We start from the raw sequence: 22,805 nt of genomic DNA on the forward strand, positions 1-22,805 counted from the left end.
TAGGTTTTTCTGGAAAGATTATTTTGTCCCATTTTTTACGCAATTTTAACTAATATATATTAGTCATTTCTAGATTACCGTGAGTGATGGTGCTGCATGTGAATTCTACAGTTTGGCATTTTGAATTTGTGGCTATGATAGGGTAAGAATCTTAGGTAGGAATCGGCACCTTCGGACCATCTATAAATTAAGACAGCAAAACAGAAGAGCCTCATTGCTTATCCTATCCTCTCTTCATGGCGACCCACCACAACCTCCCTCTCCAAGAGAGAATCTCCCTAAAGAACACTTTCCAAAGAGTCTCAAGCCTTCTCATCCTCGCCCTCCTCCTCTCCCTCCTCCTCTATCGCCTCACCTCACTCCATAGCCATGGCTCCATTTGGCTCATCGCCTTCCTTTGCGAGTCTTGGTTCACCTTCATCTGGGTCCTCTACATGAATGCCAAATGGAACCCAGTCAAGTACAAAACCTACCCCGAGCTTCTTCTGAAGAGGTATGTGTTCTTACTTTAAGTCGATAAAAATGATGGATGACGGCCTTAACGTTCAAGATTCACAAGTTAGGCTTCTAACTTTTTTCTTTTTTTCTTTTTTCTGTGCCTGTTTGCGTAGATCCGATGATCTCCCAGCTGTGGACATGTTCGTCACCACGGCGGACCCCAAGCTCGAGCCTCCGATTATCACGGCGAACACCGTGCTCTCTTTGCTGGCTGTGGAATACCCAGCTCACAAGCTCGCTTGCTATGTTTCGGACGATGGAAGCTCGCCCATGACCTTCTATTCTCTCGTGGAAGCTTCAAAATTTGCGAAGCTATGGGTTCCTTTCTGCAAGAAGTACAACGTTAGAGTGAGAGCTCCCTTTGTGTACTTCTCTTCTGAGCCGCAAGCTCCACAAACTCTCTTACAAGAATTCATGGACACCTGGAGATACATGAAGGTAAATAACCATATCATGATTTCATATATAAACAGCATATGCTAGCTTTTTAATATAACATATTGGGAAGTTGGATATTTTACACGAATTTTGAACCTACCCGTAAGGAAGAGGTGCCAACCAGCTGAGCTAACACTTAACGCCACAAATTATGCTATATGATTACTGGGTGATGATTAGTGAAAGCCATTCTAAGTTTAAGTCTTGCTATGTAGAATAAGTATGAGGAGTTAAGTCAAAGAATTGACGATGCTGCTAAAGATTACATTTCGCATCGCATGGATGATGAGCTTGCTGATTTCTCAAATATTGAACGAGGAAACCATCCGAGCCTAATTAAGGTAATATGCCTAATTTAATTAACCTTATAATTTTGATCATATTTTTTCTTACAAATTCTCTCTTTTTACTGTTTTTCTTACCAAGAGTCTCAATTTTCACATGTTTATTTTGTCTATTTATTTATATTGCAAGGTTATATGGGAGAACAAGGAGGGCTTAGAAGGTGGCATCCCCCATCTAGTATATGTGGCTAGAGAGAAGAGGCCAAAACTTCCACATCATTACAAAGCTGGAGCTATGAACGTTCTGGTAACGTGCGCAACTCCTTTCTTGCCGGAAATTTCAAAAGTTAAATCTAATTTGGATTAGGACAATTGTAATTATATATATAGATCGGCCGACATTAATTTATAGTTCATATATTTTACTTGAAACTTAAGTAAGATTATAGTCATCAACTCCATCACTGTATGATGGTGACACGATGATAACATCGAAAGGATACAAAGTAGTAGAGCGCACACATATATATTTTTCGTTCCTATCCAAAAATATTTTTTTTTTCTTATATAGTTTTATACAATAGAGCATAATAAAATATAACATGTATTAATACATAAAAATATGATATAGTATTATATTACTGTAATGTAATATAATATTATTATAATATAGTAATATAACGTTGTATACTATAGCATAATAGTTTAATATAATATTAAATTATTTAACATAACATATCAATGTATTATGATATGATATAATATAATATAATATCTATAGTATAATACAATAATAAAAGTATAAAATATTATAATTATTAGCGTAAATTAATTTTTCTTCTTTTTGATGACCATTTATTTTCTAATAAATTTTCCAGCTAGATAATAAAATTGGTTAAATAATTACTAATATTTTATTTATTTATTTATTTATTTTCTTTTTTTGTTTTTGTTTTTTTTTATTTTTCTATTCTTTTTCTTTTCTTTTTCCTTCTCTTCTTTTTTCTTCTTTCTTCCCGAAGCTTCTCCCCAAACCTGCCACCAACCACCTCGCCGAATTCCGCCGCCTCCCTGCCAGACTCCCCCAGCCCAGCTCCCTTCCCCTCCCTCCCTCCGCCACCAACGCCGCCTCCCTCTCCTGCTCCCTGCTCTCCCCCCGATCCTCCAACCCTACTTTTCCCTGCTCTCGTTCCCCCTCCGCGGCCGCCGACAGCAAGGCCTCGTAGGCGAAGGGACGTCCGGAGGAGGCCACGACGACGAGTCCGGCGAGGCCGAACCCGACAGCGGAGAACAAGGGATCGTCGACCGCGACAGAGGAGGGGTGGAGGCGTAGGAGGCCGAGGGAGTGGAGGAGGCAGAGGAGGAGGGAGCGGAGGTAGGAGACCCACCCGGCGGCCGCCACGACGAGGAGGATCGGGATGGAGTCGCTAGAGGCGTCGTGGAGTCGGTTCAGGAGCCCCATTTCTTTCCCCCTTCTCCCTTCCTTCTTTTAATTTAATTTCTTTCTTAATTTTACAGAGTGAAGAATCGGGAGAAAGAAAGAGGGAGAAGAGGCAGAGGGCATCGAGGGCGGCGGCGGGGGAGAGGAAGAGGGCCTTGAGGGTGGTATTGAAGAAGAGGGAGGGGGATGGGTGGGAGAGGAGGAGGCAGCGGGATGGCTGGTTTTGGGAGAAAAAAATATTTTTTAAATAAGGATATTTTGGTGAAAAAATAGTTTTTCTATAAAGCTCAAAACAGTTTTTTTTAAAAAGCTCTAAAATAAAACTTTTCCAAAAAAAAAAAATCTATTTTTAACTTTTTGAAAAAAACTAAAATAGTTTTTCAAAATTTTTTATAAAACATTCTTTTCCATTCAAAAGTATTTTTAAGGGGTAGAAAGTACTTTTTGATCCCCTAAAAATTCTTTCAAATAGAGCTTAGTCTTGACATAATTTCCAGGATCAAGAAGTACGTTGCATGATTTGTTTTTGTTTTTGTTTTTTTTTTTTTGTTCCCCAAAGGACAAGGTTAAGTTCTAGTCTACGTGCAGGCAAGGGTCTCAGGAGTGATGACAAATGCTCCATTCATGCTCAATGTGGACTGTGACATGTTTGCTAATCACCCTGAGGTCATTCTTCATGGCATGTGTCTGCTACTCGGGTTTGACAACGAGGTGTCAAGTGGATTTGTTCAAGCACCACAGCAGTTCTATGGGGCTCTCAAGGATGATCCCTTTGGGAATCAATTAGTGGTCTTGCAAGAGGTAGGTATTGGATTTCCGCTCTTCGTTTCGTTATGCGATGCCAATTAGATTTCGATTAACTTTTTTTTTCTCTGAAGATGATGAATTGATGATTACCTTCGTTTGGCTTCAGATTACTGTGGGAGGAACTGGAGGACTTCAAGGTCCATTTTATGGAGGGACAGGATGCTTTCACCGAAGAAAAATTATATGTTCTACACCTAGGCCTGCTGGAGTTAGCAAACATGGTAGATCATTTCTAAAATGATGACCAAAACAATTGATTATTCGATGGTTCCATCGAAATTTTAGGACTTATCTCCATCTTTAAATATATCTTCAGTTCAGTCTTCAATATGGAGGAAAAATTCCAGTTTTCTCTATTTGGTGCTAAATGGCATGTTTGCTTCTGCGACAGATGAGTTATCTTACAATGAACTACAAAGGATTTATGGGGATTCTAGAGAATTAATAGAGTCAGCTTCTCATATAACTTCAGGAAAATTTAGAGAAAGTTCATGCGTCGACGATCTTTCAAGCAGCGTAGAAGCTGCTAAAAGAGTTGCCTCCTGTACCTACGAGTTCAATACATGTTGGGGAAACAAGGTCAGTGATTATATTTAAATAAACTTACCTGAATAAAGGTTAATTTTCTTCAGAACAATGTAATGCGCCCAACTTTTTAAGGGCTAGCCGCCTACATGATGAAGTATTAGGTATATTATTGGGCTAGACCTGGCCTGAAATCTTTGACATTCACTTTCATGTCTACTTTTCCAATGGCCTGAGATTTGTCTAAGCTTTGCAAGCCCAATCTCCCTATGTATAGCAATAGCTTGACCCAACTCCACTACGTTCAGATTGAGCCAATCTTTAGGAGTGAAAGGTCTTCCAACATAATATAACTATTAGCAAGCTTGCTTTAGATCGGGAAACTGGCATGACCTAGCCTAATACCACCATGACCACCAATTCAGTCATCGGCAGTGATCGGAAACTAATTCAAAAGCATTTCTTTTTTCCAGATTGGATGGGCCTATGGCTCGATGACAGAAGACGTCCTCACCGGGCTAAGAATTCATTCGATGGGTTCGAAATCAGTGTGCCTGAAACTAGATCCACCTGCATTCCTCGGGAGTGCCGCAACCGGAGGTCCGGCGAGCTTGACACAAAACAAGAGGTGGTCCACAGGCCTTCTTGAGATCTTATTGACTAGGAGGAGCCCCATACTTGCCACCTTCACCAAGCAGCTCGAGTTTCGGATGTGCTTGGCCTATTTGCTTGTAATTGTTTGGGCCTTACGCTCCATCGGAGAGCTCTGCTATGCTTTGCTACCTGCTTACTGTCTCATTGCCAATACCTCCTTCATGCCCAAGGTAATTAAGCTTTTCCTTCATTAATACTTGTGGCATTAGATTGAATGACACTTCAATGAGACAGTACCCTTTAAACAGTACAAGCAAGGTTAAGGTTACCTCAAATGATTTCTAGTCCATCTTAGGCTATTCACAAACAGCTCGGCTATATTCAGTAAGCCAATCTTCATTGTCAGATCTCGATCTCATGGTTAAAATATATTTTAGTAAGCAAACATCTCAGCTGCTAGATTAAGATGTACCAACTATATATAGTGCATTGTAGTTAGAACTGCATTATTTTCTAGTTTATTGGTATAGTGTTTCAATTGGATAGAGTCGAACGAGGTATACGTACCAATTGAGCAAGCCCTTATCAAGTGAAATGCATTATTTTCCGACAAGTTTGCATGCCCATCACATTGTTTTAATTATTCATGCAGGCCTCAGAACCTGTTTTCGTGATTCCTTTGGCTCTCTTCCTCATCTGCAACATGCACTCGTTAATGGAGTACGTCCAATGTGGACTCTCAGTCCGCGCTTATTGGAACAACCAGAGGATGAATAGGATCTTCGCAATGACTGCATGGCTCTTAGGTTTGCTTGCCGTCCTCCTCAAGACCCTTGGCCTCTCCGAGACAGTATTCGAAGTCACCCGAAAGGACCAACAATCCGATACCAATGATACGGACAAAGACCCCGGGAGGTTTACCTTCGACAACTCGCCATTGTTTGTCTCTGGCACTGCAGTGCTGCTCGCGAACCTGGCGGCGCTCACCGTCGGCCTGCTACGGCTTCGCCGGCCGGTCGTTGGACCGGGGCTTGGAGAGTTTGTTTGCAGTGTTTGGGTGGTGCTCAGCCTCTGGCCATTCGCGAGGGGTCGTGTAGGGAGGGGGAGTTATGGAATCCCTTGGCCTGTCATTAGGAAAGCTGCTGTCTTGGCGTCTCTCTTCGTGCAGTTTTCTGTATTGGAACGGGTGCACTAGTCTAAAGTGGGTGGTTTGGGCTTCAACTTTCAACTTCAGAAATAACAAAAATTGGGTCCTACTTCCACACGCTGAGGGGTTTAATAGCACTACCATTAGGATCCAAAAGAAAGCAACATTGATGGACAAGTCCAACCTTCCAACAACATTAAAGTGGATTGAACCATGGGATCACAATGCTTGGCCTTCTTCTTTTATTATTATTATTATTATTATTATTATTATTATTATTATTATTTAACAACGGCATTTCATAAGGTTCTAATATGAGTACAACCTGCCAAATCAAGAAAAAAATGATGCAAGGAAGAGTATATAAGTGCTACATTTGTCCCGATGAACTCTCCGGAGTGCCGCGCAACAAATGAGACAATTCAACCTGCTGTTTTATTCGCCTCTCGAAATACATATGCTGCTTAGAAAGAGCCCAACTTTCGAACCAGCCTACAAGTCTCACGAAGCAACGGATGACCATCTTCATATCAATCCACTCTTCGTATCCAATCAATCGCCGCATAAGAGTTTTACTCAAAGCATATACTATCTATATCAAGTACACTTCTCACATAAGAGATATTCTTTCAAGCTATCCGAAGCTCCATCCCAATTTTTAAGTTCAGCTCACCTGGCCGACGAAATGAGAGCCACCTTTGTCCATTTCCATCTCTTGTCTATATGGGTGTCGTGTAAGGAGAAAGTACATGGAGGTCAGCTTGCCTTCCAAAAAAATGGCCCCCAAGCTAATTTTTTAACTACTGATACATGCTACTTCATCCACATCAACCAATCTTAGGGATCTCTTTGGAGTAGCGCAGTGATACCACTTTGTCGCTGTGGGAAAGAAACAAAAATTGCAATTTTACAGAAAAAAGGAGCCACCTTGATTTGAACAGAAAAGATTGAAAGAAAGGTAAAGAAACAGAGCAAGTAGTAAAATTACTTTGTTTTAACCAGAGTGGAGTGACCATAAAGAGAGATCTGGAACATATCGAATCGAATAGAAGAGGTCGTCATCTCTGTCGCTGCAAATTAGGAGCTTGAAAAGCGAGCCGGCATTTTTATTTTTGAGAAAGTTTTTTACTGTAATGAAGTCATGGTAAACTAAAGAAACGCTGGCCTGATGAAGCCATAAAGCTACGCCGGAACCAGGCTCAGTTCATTTTATACGCAAACTTTCTCCTGCTGGTTCATGGATTTATTTCTGGATTGCAATTTTCCACAACCTACGTGCAAGCCTGTGTATTATGAGTTCGGTCAACAAAATTACTTAGGCTTAGAGGCGGCAATGTTTAATCTATTTAACTTGTTTCAATTTTTTTTAGATCGAAACAGATTATTTGTTTAATAAAATAATCAAATTTGAAAATATATTTTTGATCTATTTAATAAACATGGCAGATTTGGATTGATATATCTTTTATCTATTATGTATTCGATTCGATTGCCGCCCTAATTAAACTTTGCTATCTAAGCAAAAATAAAATAAAGAAGGCGGCAATCCTCGAATTTTATTCAGCCCTTAATTACTTGTTAAAATTTAACTGAATTAGTGAGCTAGGTTTTTCTATTTCCTTTTTCTTGAGATGGTGAGGCGTAGGCACATAGATCTCGAGAATATGAACACAAATGCCGAGGCACATGTGTGAGAGCTACACCTACGGTCCATGATGCCCTTTTATTGATTTTGATGATTGGATCTCCCAATAAATGGAAAAGGGGTATCCCACTGGCCACTGCTCAATCCGTTCACAAATTTGGCCTAGCCCTATCCAAAGTCCAGTACTTGTTTGGACGCCACCCTACCCTTCATGTGATGTTGGGTACTGCTTAGTAGGAGGAAAAAGAGATAGAAATGAGAAGAGATGTCTGAGGCCATCGCTTTCCCAATCTCCATGATATTAGCATTTGTTAAATCGGTCAAGTACTTAGTATCTTAAGAAATGGTTAATAGTGGATCAAAGCTCGTCCCAATGGCCTCCAAAAAATTTAAAAGTCTTATAGACATAGGTCTTGATGTTACGTCGATGGGGTACATCGATCTAGATAATTATAGTGTTGGTAGGTCTTCCTTCTTCCCTCGTTCACTCCACATGTGAGAGATTTTGGTCGGCCAAACCTATACTTGATAATAATATCGCTTAGCCAAATCGCCGCCCCAATCTTTTTCAAAACATGTTTCTTAACTTCCACATACTTGTCTTCTCTGCCAATCCTATTAGTTTTACTTCTAATTGCAAGTATAGATCACCATTAGAAGTCAGACTAAAATATACAGCTAAGAAGGATAGCATTATCAGTCCTGCTAAATAATGGAGGGGGCTATCAACAGTGCTGCTAAATAATAATTAGTCTTTTACCTGCCCTCTTCGAATCAGCAAAAGAAATGTCTCATATCTTTGTCCCATATTTGTATCTACAAGGCAACATTGTAGTCAAGATTGTTCAAAGGTCATTATCAAAATTGTTCAATGACTTACCACCAAGAAAAAGAAAAAAAGAAAGAAAAAAAAGTGGAGGCCGGTCATTGATGATGCCAGAGCATAGACCAGATGGCTAAAAGTATAGGCAAGTAATTTGCCTTGCCGATCTTCTGCCAAAAAAACATGTTATCTTGCTCCTATTAATTAATTAATTAATTTTTGGTGAAAGTAAACCAATTTTATTGATACAGGACATATTAAAAAAAAAATCAGAGGGTACAAATTTAAGGTTTCTCAATAAAAACAAGCAGGTTTAAAAATTATGCGACCCCGATCTAAAAATCCCTAGATGAATAATATTTCTACCAATCCCTGGACATGAACATGGATAAAGGGAAGGCTTGTTAGATTGGCTTTGACCTAGCTCTTCGATGCTTAAATCAGTAAATATTTTATGAATAAAAAATCAAAAAGATAGAGCCTATTCTAGCCAAGTTAATTTCTGATTATTTTTTCCGCATGACCATTCAGACCTGTTTATCATTAGAGTTCGAATCTTCCGAAATCGTATTCTAACAAATTCAGAATCGTACCACTATAGATTGCCGATATAGTATAACAATTTTAGAGATATATCACAATAATCTGGCATGTGGCGAGACGAGACATATCCTTGAGAGAGTATAAGTCGAGCTGCTTTTCTACAGGGGAGTTTTACTCGATATAGATAAAAAATCGAGCTTGCAAAGTTGAGATGAAAAAAGATCGGTCCTAGGGTTGAATGCTTATGCTTTGCTCAGGTATTTTGGACGGATTCTTCAATGGCACGTCATATCAATTGTTAATTACTATAAAAAAATGGTGTAGGTCTCACATGTTTAAATGCTTGAATGTAGATAGATGGCTGCCCATTTGCCGTCCAGTGGTCAAGCCGTACCATGCGAGAGAAACCTAACGATAAGGCGCAGGAGATTTTTTTCCTTCTAAATATACCAAGCAAGCCGGTTTTAATTTGCGTGACCGCAGAATGAAAGTTTTTTTTTTCCCCCTCTCTCTCTGTCTTACTAAAAAAACATGAGAAGAAAGCGCAATTGGTTGGCTTGGGGTTCCGAAATCAAAGTTATTTGAATTAGATTTGGATCAAAGAACTTGACCTTTTCCGAATATAAATTGGATCTGGTTCATTAGATTTCCTATGGAAACTCGAACTAATCCAAACCATTAGGATTGGATTGGAATATAAATTGGGTCCTACTTCCACAAGCTGAGGGGTTTAATAGCACTACCATTAGGATCCAAAAGTACGCAACATTGATGGACAGGTCCAGCCTGACGTATACGGCAGCTCCTGTGGCTCAACAGTATTGAAGCCGGCGACGTCATATCTTCCGTCAGTTTGCTGAATTATTGAAGCCGGATAAATCCGCCCTTGACCAGCTCAAGCACTCCACCGCGAACTTTTTACCCAAGCGGTCGTCTCGAGAGCAACATTGCCGAAACACTAGGTAGAAATTAAGCCATTAACCATTTTATTATATATAATATTTTATTGTCATCTATATATATACTCTATATTTTTATAAAAATAAGTGAGAGATATTTGGTATATTTTTATTAAAAAATGAGTTTTTTAATCTATTTAGCATCAATTATTATATGGAAGTTTGCTGATTTAAAATTGAATTGGAAAGACTTTGGCCATTAGAGGAGAATGATTTTAGTTTTATGTTTTTAAAAATCTCATACACAAATTTGACCTTTGGTTATTAAAAAAAAAATGTGAGGATCTGTACGAATATATATTTAGTCCCACATCGATTATTCACTAGATAGACCTTCGATATTTATATAGGATCAAGAAACCCAAATAATATCTTCCGACTAGTTTTTTTGGGTGAGGTTCTGGACTATTACCAATAGTATCAGAGTGGACCTAACCCAAAACCCATGTGGACTAGGGGACACTGTAGTACGGGTTCATTGGAGCTGACTACGGGCCGATCGTGGTGCTTGCGATTAGATTTGAATAGATTCGAATACTTAGCCATTAAAGAAGAATAATTGACTAGTTACAAATTTGATTTTTGGAAGAGTAATTGTAGTTTAAAAATCTCATTAATTGACTGATTACAAATTTGACAAAAGAAAACCTTTACCTATTAAAGCTTCAATTTTATACCCAATGCTCAACTTTTAGTTAGCCGGCTACATGCATATTAGTTCGGCCCATGAATAGCAAAATTTTACAATTATGAATTTAAAATGATTAAATTAGCACATTAAAACTTGTTTAATTGAGGTGTTCCTCACCGACTTATAAATGGAGCAAGGCCAAAAAAATAAGAGTACTAAAATTCTAACTTTAGTTCTTCTTGCTCATTATTCTCCCTCGACTTGTCTATACTTTTGACTATTTTTTCATCAATAGTGAAGCACATCTATAATAATCCAGAACGTCCCTCAAAAATGTTAATTGAAATGTATTTTTTGGTTCCTTGTCCTATACTTACTAAGGATACAAATTCATGCAAATTCATCCACAAGTACTATAAATCCAATCATAAATACCACGATCGACCCGTGATGAGTTCTAATAGGCCTGTGCTGTAACGTCCCTTAGTCTACATATACCATAGGCCGAATTCACTACGATACTATTTGTAACAATCTAAAATCTTATCTAAAAAAAGTTAATTAGAAAGTATTATTTGGATTCTTTGGCCCTATACAAGTATTCAAGATTTATTTAGTATATAGTCGATGTGACACTAAACATATGCTCACTACAGTGCTGACAATACAATATTTTCTCATGCATATATTATACTAAAAATGTACTATGTGAAGGGTATCTCATCTTATAGGCGTAGACTGGGCTTGTTGTATCCTGAGGACGACATGCAAAAATTATTGATTTGCTGCATCAAATAATTCGGTAGATGATGTGCATCATCTCAAGAGAGCAACACACCACCTCTAGATGGTTACTCTGTCAATTTTTGATTGTTCTTCTGTTTTAGTTTTGTTTTCTTGCTTGTTTGGGCAAAAGATAATCAAATAAATTTGTTTTACTGTTCTAACCATGACTTTTGTAAAATTTATAACCATTTGTACATTGTCATCTATTTTTCCCTTTTTTTTCTTCTACTGCTCAAGACTTACCCGGGATGAACAAGTCCATTTAGTATCAATATTAATTAATATGGAAAGAAATAATTCAAGGAGACTTATATGATCATTGCATAGATTTTGTAAATATTGCGATATCGGCATGATGGTTGAATGAATGAGTAAATCTTGTAAAATATCAAAAAAGCCAAGAATCAAGAAGTTAACTGAAGTAATAGAAAAAAAAAAACAGAGAGAGAAGAAACATCCGCCGGTAAAGCTAAGAATCAAGAAGATATCTGATTTTGAGCATGTCTTTATTCCATGGTAACTTCCAACAGAATGTCTTTACCTTTATTGGAACATTTAGATGCCACATAGCTTTGATGTTTAAAGGTGCACTTGATAGTATGGATGGGGTTTCAGGCTTATAAAAATCTATGACTGTGACCTGTGCAAATCGAGTGGCTCCCCACCATAACTGATCAGCCCATCTGCCTTGTGATATGAGAGAATCCCAAGCTCTGATTGTTAGCATCCCTTATATGCCATGAAAATTTCGAAATAATTTTCAGATTGCAGCGGAAAAACATATGCGGGATCCGTTCGTCGCATGAACGTATTTTAAAACCTTTCGTTTGCAGATAGATTAGAATTAAATTATTTTAAGCCATTTTAAAATCATTAAGAAGATCAGATCTTCACCTTGTGCGGGTAGATGGTCTCCGCAAATCTGATTTACGTGGATTTGTAGAAGATTCGATGGAAGCCGCACACGCGTCCGGCCTCTACGGGTATCCACACGAGGTAGTCAGTCGATCGAAACCTTTGGATCTCTCCGGGGTGCTAGCTCCCTTGCAGAGATGGCTTTAAATGGCTGATGTCCTCTCCTTTGAATCAACCTTTGATTGGCTTGAGAGGAGGAAGAAGAAGGAAATGCCAAGGAAGAAGAAACAAAGGCTCTTCGCAGCCTTTTACTTTCCCTTGCGCTAGAACCAAAAGGAGAAGAAGAAAGAGATCACGTCGCCCTTGGTTTCTTCCCTTGTTCTTGTGGTTGAAGAGAGGAATGAGAGAAGGTTCCTTGCTGCCAAAAATCCCAAGGAAAAACCATAAAAAATTCGTAGCTCCTTTGAACCCCTCTTTTATGGTGTGTGGATAGAGATGAGCTCCTAAATTTTAGGAGCTCATCTCTATCCCTTTGTGAATTCAAAATAGGAGGGGCATGGCCCCTCCTTTTTCCTTCACGCCACCAGCCAAGGGAGAGGCGTGGGCCCCTCCCTCTTCTCCCATATGGTCAGCCCCTAGTTGATCAAATCAAGTAGGGAGGGTTGGGTCCAAAGGATGGGTCTAATCCTATTCAAAATAGGATTATGTACACCCATTTTAATTTCTCCAAATTCTAATCCAATTAGAATTTAATTGAACCATGACTCAATTGAACTCTTCAATCCTAATGCAATTAGGAGTTATTTAATTAATTAGATTAAAGTTAAAATTAATTAGGACTTGAGAAAATTCTAATCTAATCAGGACTTGTTCAAATTTCAGCCCTAAGACAATTAAGACTTTAGAAATCCTATTCCAAGTAGGACTCTAATTTAATTTGAAATCCTAATCCAATTAGGACTTCATGAATCCCACTCCAAGTAGGACTCATGATCAAGTCCAATTAATTAAATCCAATTAATTAAATTAAATTGCAATTCGATTGCAATTATTCCTTCTTCTAACCACTAACTCTTAGCGGGTTTTCAATTTATCAATCTAATTGATCATTTGTGATTCCTAATCACATTCAACCATCGGATCGGTCAATACCTCTAATGTGTGTGACCCCATAGATTCTATTCTGACTGGTAGTGAGATATATTGCGATCTCTATCATAATATCATTGAAAACTCCTTTCAATGGGTTGAAACAATTTCAACTCAACTCACCAGGAATTATCGATCATCAAGATGATCCCTGTGAGTCTCACCATCCACCAGTGACACCTAGCAGTATGTAGTGGCCACCCAGCAGAATAGAACGATGAACCTCTAGGTGCAGTTATCGTATGATACAGTCCTTCTATCATGGATCCCTACAGACCGGAGGTCATGGATAACTTGTCAAACCCCATCGTCTGTCATATGCCTAGATTTATTCGACTTGAGTTCGAGAGTAGAAAACTCTTTTCCACTATATATTCTGCCATGGCCAAGGTCTTAGAACTCAGTCTAATAAATCACATAGGATCACTCCTCATCTATCAAGATCGATAGATTCCATATAAGTGCATACCTACTCTTACAGTGAACCTACTGCAGCCAATCTACACAACAAGGACCCATATGACTAGAGACCATGTATATGTGCAGTCAAACTACAATAACCTCACTGTAAATAGCCGAAGCACCGCAGGTCAAAGGACCAGTCACACTACTGCAACATTAAGCAAGTAACTGACGAGTGGATAGACATCCAAGTGACTTCTTATCTTGGTCACGCTCAGTACCCTTATTATCTAACAAGCACCTGCACTCTCACTTCAGTGTCCCTACACTGTGGACTCGAGTCTCGTCCATCCATAAGGAAAGCAATCTGTGCATTGATCGGATCGATTACCGTCCTCATGATGATCCATTGATCAGGAGCATTTAGAAATTAATCACCAATGATACATGGCTCAAATTCTCAACTCTTGAGAATATGTATCATCATCTTATTAATTTTTTGGACGATTCATAGACACATAAACAATATGAATAAAAAGAATGCCCATTTATTATTCAATAATAATAAAGTCAAGTACAAATTTATGTCCCAGAATTAATAATGTGTCCGCCAGATTGGCTTTTAGAGCATACATCTAACACTGATACCATGTTGAAATCATCACTTGTTCTAAAAGCTTAAGTTGATAGAATGAGGTAGGTTTATTTATATATTTTATATTTTCTTACAGAAGTATGAAGTTAGATACCTATGCATCCAATAAATTTGAGTCCATGTTTAGGTAATAAGTAGGCCATGCATCAAAAGAAATTGAAGGAAACCAGGGATCATGCATTAATTTCACCCAAGTTCCATTTGTGAGGCACAAGAAGATGGATATATGGCGCCAATGGTGGAACTTCTTGGAGGCCAAGAATATGGTCAAACGCCCATGACTTCATGTGCCAATAATTTAAGATTATAGTCTATCGACCATGTGAGTGATCACTTAGGTGAGCAAGTTGGTGGTCCAAATAAGAAGACCTCACCATATAACGCCAATAGAGTGGGTCAGCCTGCATAGGGCTAAGAATTGATACTCAGAAAATTAAAAAAAATAAATCAGAAACACATGCAGATGTCTTATACATCTTGGGGTTATAACTTTTTGGAGTTAGTTTCGGGATAATATTTTTTTATATCAAATATTTTTATATCTTTGCTGATATAAAATGGCCACCTATTAGTCTTTATTGTAATTGTAATGGTTTATCTATGTAACGAAAAATATTTTTGTTATTTACAAAAAAAATATTTTTATTACATATAATAAATCTATATTTTTATGATTTTATTGTTGAATGTTGTTTCTTATATGGTTTAATTTTTATTCATGATAGAGATATGCTTCAAGGGGAGACAATGCTATGGAGGGAGAGGATCATTCCTCACAACATGGAGAGGATCATTGAGAGAGATGAGGATCATTGAAGAAGACACAATAACTATTGAACATTGTTTCTTATATATTTTTTGAACTTTGATTGTTGAATGTAGATGGTATATGAAGTTGTGTATTGCATTTTGTGTATGTGTACCGTTAAAATTTTATTGTGATAAATGGATTTTGTAACTATAATTTCAATCGTTATGTATTATTATGATTTAATAATATTTGGGAAATGCAGGTTGTTGAACGAAACATTAAAATGGGATATACAACAATTATATTTGTGAAATACATACCATAAATATAAAAATAAAATATGCAATAGTTACGAACTATTGTTTAAAATGGTATCAGAGCGGACCTGGCCCATAACCTATGTGGACTAGGGGATACTGCAGCACGGATCTATTGAGGCTGACCACGGGTCAATCGTGGTGTTTGTGATTAGATTTGAATAGATATGAACCCTTAGCCTTACAAGGGCATCAGGGCTTGAACAGAGGGAGTATGTGAGGATCCGTGCGGGCGTGTGTTCAGTCCCACATCGGTTATTCGTTGGGTAGATCTTGGGTACTCATACAGGATCAAGAAATCCAAATAATACCTTCCGGCTAGCCATTTTGGATGAGGTCCTGGGTTGTTACAAATGGTATCAGAGCGGACCCGGCCTATAACTTATGTGGACTAGGGGACACTGCAGCACGGATCCATTGGGGTTGACCACGGACTGATCGTGGTGTTTGTGATTAGATTTGAATAGATTTGAACCCTTAGCCTGATGAGAACGTCAGGGCTTGAACGGAGGGAGTATGTGAGGACCCGTGCGGGCGTGTGTTTATTCTCACATCGGTTATTCGCTGGGTAGATCTTGAGTATTTATACAAGATCAAGGAACCCAAATAGTAACTTCTGGCTAGCCATTTTGGGTGAGGTTCTACATTGTTACAAAAACCTTTAGACAATGGTCTTACACCTAACGGGCAACATTTTTTTTTTTTTTTTTGCTGTTGACTAAGATTAATTTTTGTTGTAGGTTTTTCTGGAAAGATTATTTTGTCCCATTTTTTACGCAATTTTAACTAATATATATTAGTCATTTCTAGATTACCGTGAGTGATGGTGCTGCATGTGAATTCTACAGTTTGGCATTTTGAATTTGTGGCTATGATAGGGTAAGAATCTTAGGTAGGAATCGGCACCTTCGGACCATCTATAAATTAAGACAGCAAAACAGAAGAGCCTCATTGCTTATCCTATCCTCTCTTCATGGCGACCCACCACAACCTCCCTCTCCAAGAGAGAATCTCCCTAAAGAACACTTTCCAAAGAGTCTCAAGCCTTCTCATCCTCGCCCTCCTCCTCTCCCTCCTCCTCTATCGCCTCACCTCACTCCATAGCCATGGCTCCATTTGGCTCATCGCCTTCCTCTGCGAGTCTTGGTTCACCTTCATCTGGGTCCTCTTCATGAATGCCAAATGGAACCCGGTCAAGTACAAAACCTACCCCGAACGCCTCCTGAAGAGGTATGTGTTCTTACTTCAAGTCGATAAAAATGCTGGATGACGGTCTTAACGTTCATGATTCACAAGTTAGGTTTTTAAGTTTTTTTTTTCTTCTTTTTCTGTGCCTGTTTGCGTAGATCCGATGATCTCCCAGCTGTGGACATGTTCGTCACCACGGCGGACCCCAAGCTCGAGCCTCCGATCATCACGGCGAACACCGTGCTCTCTTTGCTGGCTGTGGAATACCCAGCTCACAAGCTCGCTTGCTATGTTTCGGACGATGGAGGCTCGCCCATCACCTTCTATTCTCTCGTGGAAGCTTCAAAATTTGCGAAGCTATGGGTTCCTTTCTGCAAGAAGTACAACGTTAGAGTGAGAGCTCCCTTTGTGTACTTCTCTTCTGAGCCGCAAGCTTCACAAACTCTCTCACAAGAATTCACGGACACTTGGAGATACATGAAGGTAAATAACCATATCATGATTTCATATATAAACAGTATATGCTAGCTTTTAATATAGCATATTGGGAGTTGGATATTTTACACGAATTTTGAACCTACCCGTAAGGAAGAGGTGCCAATTAGCTGATCTAACACTTAACGCCACAAATTATGCTATATGATTACCGGGTGATGATTAGTGAAAGCCATTCTAAGTTTAAGTCTTGCTGTGTAGAATAAGTATGAGGAGTTAAGTCGAAAAATTGATGATGCTGCTAAAGATTACATTTCGCATCACATGAATGATGAGCTTGCTGATTTCTCAAATATTGAACGAGGAAACCATCCAAGCCTAATTAAGGTAATATGCCTAATTTAATTAACCTTATAATTTTGATCATATTTTTTCTTACAAATTCTCTCTTTTTACTGTTTTTCTTACCAAGAGTCTCAATTTTCACATGTTTATTTTGTCTATTTATTTATTTATTCATATTGCAAGGTTATATGGGAGAACAAGGAGGGCTTAGAAGGTGGCATCCCCCATCTAGTATATGTGGCTAGAGAGAAGAGGCCAAAACATCCACATCATTACAAAGCTGGAGCTATGAACGTTCTGGTAACGTGCACAACTCCTTTCTTGCCGGAAACTTCAAAAGTAAAATCTAATTTGGATTAGGACAATTGTAATTATATATATAGAACCGCCGTCATAAATCTATAGTTCATATATTTTACTTGGAACTTAAGTAAGATTATAGTCATCAACTCCATCACTGTATGATGGTGATATGATGATAACATTGAAAGGATACAAAGTAGCAGGACACACACATATATATTTTTCGTTCCTATCCAAAAATATATTTTTTTCTTGTCTTTTCTGTCCATGATCTAATGTAACCGATCTGAGTCCACTATTCCATTCTTATCCCAAAAATGAAAGGCTACGAATAAGCTCTTGGCGGATGCTAAAACCTTTTCATCATCATCATCATCATCAATTTTTTTTCATTTTCTTCTTTTGAAAATATGGAAACCTTTCATTTGTAAAGAAAGGTGCCAACCAGCTGAGCTAATATTAGTAGCTACTGGTAGCGTCCATTCTCATCTTTTCTCTAATTAAAATAGGATAGATGTTGTGAAGTTGCAAATGAAGTTAAGACAATATGAAAGACAAATTAAGAAGATTTGGTTTCTTTTTTTTTTTTAATGAAACAGGAGGATTTCCACCTTTTTTTATTATAAATTTAGTAATGTGTACAGAGTTTGTATATTAGCTAGCCAATCATATTCCACATACGCGGGCTTACACATGTGAGTGAACAGAGTTTGACATAATTTCTGGGGTCAGGATGCACTTTGCATGATTTTTTTTTTTTTTTAGTTACACAAAGGACAAGGTTAAGTTCTAGTCTATGTGCAGGCAAGGGTCTCAGGAGTGATGACAAATGCTCCATTCATGCTCAATGTGGACTGTGACATGTTTGCTAATAATCCTGAGGTCATTCTTCATGGCATGTGCCTGCTACTCGGGTTTGACAACGAGGTGTCAAGTGGATTTGTTCAAGCACCACAGCAGTTCTATGGGGCTCTCAAGGATGATCCCTTTGGGAATCAATTAGTGGTCTTGCAAGAGGTAGGTATTGGATTTCCGCTCTTCGTTTCGTTATACGATGCCAATTAGATTTCGATTAACTTTTTTTTTTCTCTGAAGAGGATGAATCGATGATTACCTTCGTTTGGTTTCAGCTTATTGGGGGAGGAATTGGAGGACTTCAAGGTCCATTTTATGGAGGGACTGGATGCTTTCACCGAAGAAAAATTATATGTTCTCCACCTAGGCCTGCTGGAGTTAGCAAACATGGTAGATCATTTCTAAAATGATGACCAAATCAATTGATTATTCGATGGTTCCATCTAAATTTTAGGATTCTTCATCTCCATCTTTAAATATATCTTCAGTTCAGTCTTCAATATGGAGGAAAAATTCCAGTTTTCTCTATTTGGTGCTAAATGGCATGTTTGCTTCTGCGACAGATGAGTTATCTTACAAAGAACTACAAAGGATTTATGGGGATTCCAGAGAATTAATAGAGTCAGCTTCTCAAATAACTTCAGGAAAAATTAGAGAAAGTTCATGCGTCGACGATCTTTCAAGCAGCGTAGAAGCTGCTAAAAGAGTTGCCTCCTGTACCTACGAGTTCAATACATGTTGGGGAAACAAGGTCAGTGATTATATTTAAATAAACTTACCTGAATAAAGGTTAATTTTCTTCAAAACAATGTAATGCGCCCAACTTTCTAAGAGCTAGCTGCCTACATGATGAAGTATTAGGTATATTATTGGGCTAGACCTGGCCTGAAATCTTTGACATCCACTTTCATGTCTACTTTTCCAATGGCCTGAGATTTGTCTAAGCTTTGCAAGCCCAATCTCCCTTTGTATGGCAATAGCTTGACCCAACTCCACTACGTTCAGATTGAGCCAATCTTTAGGAGTGAAAGGTCTTCCAACATAATATATAACTATTGGCCAACTTGCTTTAGATCGGGAAACTGGCATGACCTAGACTAATACCACCATGTGATGGATTATACCTTAAAAAATAAAAATTATAGATCATACCTTGAGTCACAGAGTCCATAATAGCTTGCTGTACTTCAAGATTCGTGCAAGAAGAGAATCCGCAAGAGGGAGTTCTATATGCGTGTGTTTTGAGAAGGGGTCCCCACAGGCTATTTATAAACTTTCTCCAGAGACCAACCACCATGGGTGGCTACACCAGTGAAGAGTCACCCCCCATCAAGGTGACTCTTCACCATTGCGAAATATCCTTAATGCTCTCAAGATAATCAGAATTTTCAAAATTCAAGAGACTTGTCTGTGAGTTTTAACTAAATGGGATCCAACATTCTCCCACTTAGACCATATTGATACCATTTGTCAATGTGAGCCACAACTTGACAGGATCTCAACACCATAACCACCAATTCAATCATCAGCAGCGATCGGCAACTAATTCGAAGGCATTTCTTTTTTTTCAGATTGGATGGGCCTATGGCTCGATGACAGAAGACGTCCTTACCGGGCTTAGAATTCATTCGATGGGTTGGAAATCAGTGTACCTGATACTAGATCCACCTGCATTCCTCGGAAGTGCCCCGACCGGAGGTCCGGCGAGCTTGACTCAATACAAGAGGTGGTCCACAGGCCTTCTTGAGATCTTATTGTCTAGGAGGAGCCCCATACTTGCCACCTTCGCCAAGCGGCTCGAGTTTCGGATGAACTTGGCCTATTTGCTTATAACTGTTTGGGCCTTACGCTCCATCGGAGAGCTCTGCTATGCTTTGCTCCCTGCTTACTGTCTCATTACCAATACCTCCTTCATGCCCAAGGTAAGCTTTTCCTTCATTAATACTTGTGGCATTAGATTGAATGACACTTCAATGAGACTTGGCCCAAGACTCTCTAGCGAGGTGGAAATCCTAAAATATGGTCATACCCTTTAAACAGTACAAGCAAGGTTAAGGTTACCTCAATTGATTTCAAGTCCATCTTAGGCTATTCACAAACAGCTCTGTTATATTCAGCAAGCCATTCTTCATTGTCAGATCTCGATCTCATGGTTAAAATATATTTTAGTAAGCAAACATCTCAGCTGCTAGATTAAGATGTACCAACTATATATATATAGTGCATTGTAGTTAGAACTGCATTATGTTCTAATTTATTGGTATAGAGTTTCAATTGGATAGAGTCGAACGAGGTATACATACCAGTTGAGCAAGCCCTTATCAAGTGGAATGCATTATTTTCCGACAAGTGTGCATGCCCATCACATTGTTTTAATTATTCATGCAGGCCTCAGAACCTGTTTTCGTGATTCCTTTGGCTCTCTTCCTCATCTGCAACATGCACTCGTTAATGGAGTACGTCCAATGCGGACTCTCAGTCCGCGCTTATTGGAACAACCAGAGGATGAATAGGATCTTCGCAATGACTGCATGGCTCTTAGGTTTGCTTGCCGTCCTCCTCAAGACCCTTGGCCTCTCCGAGACAGTATTCGAAGTCACCCGAAAGGACCAACAATCCGATACCAATGATACGGACAAAGACCCCGGGAGGTTTACCTTCGACAACTCGCCATTGTTTGTCTCTGGCACTGCAGTGCTGCTCGCGAACCTGGCGGCGCTCGCCGTCGGCCTGCTACGGCTTCGCCGGCCGGTCGTTGGACCGGGGCTTGGAGAGTTTGTTTGCAGTGTTTGGGTGGTGCTCAGCTTCTGGCCATTCGCGAGGGGTCTTGTAGGGAGGGGGAGTTATGGAATCCCTTGGCCTGTCATTTGGAAAGCTGCTGTCTTGGCGTCTCTCTTCGTGCAGTTTTGTGCATTGGAATGGGTGCATTAGTCTAAAGTGGCGGTTTGGGCTTCAACTTTCAACTTCAGAAATAACAAAAAAAAAGAGGATATTAGAGCTCAGGTTTGCTGCATTAATTAGGTTTGAAAATGGTTGGTTAATAATGTAATGTCAAGTTATTTTTGTTCCAGAATGGTTGGACCTACTGAATCTCTCATGCCCCACCTAAGTGAACTAATGCAGCAGCAAAATACATGCCAAGTTATAACATGTTGCACAAGTAGAGTAGATCGATGATGCAATGTATATTTTAGATTGCAAGTACTACGACTGGCTAGACCACGCGTGACCTTGTTTCAGCGGGCTCTTCTTTCGTATATATCCCGCAGTGATACATGTATGTGGAGGCATTATATTGACTGAAATGAGTCAAGAAGCAAGCAAACTCATGCTCCATCCACGTAAACTAATGCCACAAAGGAACATATGCCACGTATTTAGATAGGGATGCATGAAATGGAATTCATAGAAGATTGGTACATTTTCATAAGCTCATGTTTTCATATATAAAAAAATGTGCATCTAGTTTTATATACTAAGAAGGTGCATGGTACTCGAACGTATTGTAGTATGCAAATTATTGGGTGATGATTAGTGAAAATTCCATTCTAAACGTAACTCTCAATATCTAGAACGAATATGAGGAGCTGAGTCCAAGAATTTTGCAGTTGCTGCTAAATATTTAGATTCTAGATCACATAAATGACAAGGTTGCTGATTTCTCAAAGATTGAACGAGCAAATCATCCAAGCATAATTATGGTACTATGGCACTTATATTAATCTCTTCTAATTTCCAATTTTCCATCAGTTTTTTTTATCCTCATCTCCTATAAAGGGAGGGAGGAAGATACACACACACGCACACACACTTTATTACTTAACCTTTGCAAGATTATATGGGGAACAACAGGCCGGGCTTAGAAGATGGCATCCCACATCTAATTTATGTGGCCTTAGAGAAGAAGCCATAACATCCACATCATCACAAATCTGCAGCTACGAACGTTATTTTTCCGGTAATATGCCCAACTCCTTGCTTGGCTGACACATTAAGGTATCGTTTGAATTAGGTGATTTATAAACCTAAATTAACATCACTTTACGATTAATATAGTTTCAGTAAAAATTCTAGTATGATTTGATTTGATGGTAAGGCATCTGAAGGGATACTGAGGAGCTGCTTGCTTTTAGCCATTAACACGCATTATTTTTTGTCATTTTCCAAAGAAGTCTAAGGTTTTCGGTAAGGACTGTGCTTTTGTGACACCAAAATCATCATTGTCTGATATTACAATTGTAATGCCAGTTATTTGCCTCGAATATTCAATTTTTAATATTAAAACATTCACTATTATAATGATAGTTATAACAGAAAATAATGATGGATATGGAAAAATAATGGATCAGTTCACTATTCACTCGATGAAAATTAAAAATATTATTTTCCTCACGCATCCATCTCTTTTTTTTTTTGCAGAAAAATTTGA

At 38.8% G+C, this 22,805-nt stretch overlaps 2 protein-coding genes across 3 annotated transcripts; both read left to right on the forward strand.

The window, feature by feature from the left end:
- Window positions 1-208: 208 nt before the first annotated feature.
- LOC113462348 (cellulose synthase-like protein H1) lies at window positions 209-5,972 on the forward strand. Of its 2 annotated transcripts, none has more exons than XM_039133231.1 (9): window positions 209-493; window positions 612-936; window positions 1,152-1,277; window positions 1,411-1,527; window positions 3,250-3,462; window positions 3,575-3,689; window positions 3,785-4,047; window positions 4,467-4,817; window positions 5,240-5,972. In XM_039133231.1, the coding sequence occupies exons 1-9, from the start codon at window positions 237-239 to the stop codon at window positions 5,780-5,782; spliced, it is 2,310 nt and encodes a 769-aa protein (XP_038989159.1). In that variant the 5' UTR covers window positions 209-236; the 3' UTR covers window positions 5,783-5,972. The 2 variants fall into 2 exon arrangements, with proteins under 2 accessions (XP_038989159.1, XP_038989160.1); XM_039133232.1 differs by having other exon boundaries at window positions 210-493; window positions 3,860-4,047.
- Window positions 5,973-16,189: 10,217 nt separating this feature from the next.
- LOC103701246 (cellulose synthase-like protein H1) lies at window positions 16,190-21,580 on the forward strand. Its single transcript, XM_008783242.4, has 9 exons — window positions 16,190-16,480; window positions 16,597-16,921; window positions 17,135-17,260; window positions 17,402-17,518; window positions 18,326-18,538; window positions 18,652-18,766; window positions 18,940-19,127; window positions 19,948-20,298; window positions 20,765-21,580. The coding sequence occupies exons 1-9, from the start codon at window positions 16,224-16,226 to the stop codon at window positions 21,305-21,307; spliced, it is 2,235 nt and encodes a 744-aa protein (XP_008781464.2). The 5' UTR covers window positions 16,190-16,223; the 3' UTR covers window positions 21,308-21,580.
- Window positions 21,581-22,805: the final 1,225 nt, after the last annotated feature.

This window comes from Phoenix dactylifera, chromosome 14 (assembly GCF_009389715.1).
Source record: "Phoenix dactylifera cultivar Barhee BC4 chromosome 14, palm_55x_up_171113_PBpolish2nd_filt_p, whole genome shotgun sequence".
Lineage (NCBI taxonomy): Eukaryota > Viridiplantae > Streptophyta > Magnoliopsida > Arecales > Arecaceae > Phoenix > Phoenix dactylifera.

What these genes read in the sequence shown, in the direction of transcription:
- LOC113462348 (XM_039133231.1), top strand. Translation starts at nt 237, where the DNA reads ATGGCGACCCACCACAACCTCCCTCTCCAAGAGAGAATCTCCCTAAAG. An exon ending in AATTAGTGGTCTTGCAAGAG is followed by an intron (nt 3,463 to 3,574) that starts GTAGGTATTGGA and finishes GTTTGGCTTCAG; the next exon opens with ATTACTGTGGGAGGAACTGG. An exon ending in ATACCTCCTTCATGCCCAAG is followed by an intron (nt 4,818 to 5,239) that starts GTAATTAAGCTT and finishes TTATTCATGCAG; the next exon opens with GCCTCAGAACCTGTTTTCGT.
- LOC103701246 (XM_008783242.4), top strand. Translation starts at nt 16,224, where the DNA reads ATGGCGACCCACCACAACCTCCCTCTCCAAGAGAGAATCTCCCTAAAG. An exon ending in ACACTTGGAGATACATGAAG is followed by an intron (nt 16,922 to 17,134) that starts GTAAATAACCAT and finishes CTTGCTGTGTAG; the next exon opens with AATAAGTATGAGGAGTTAAG. An exon ending in TGCTGGAGTTAGCAAACATG is followed by an intron (nt 18,767 to 18,939) that starts GTAGATCATTTC and finishes CTTCTGCGACAG; the next exon opens with ATGAGTTATCTTACAAAGAA.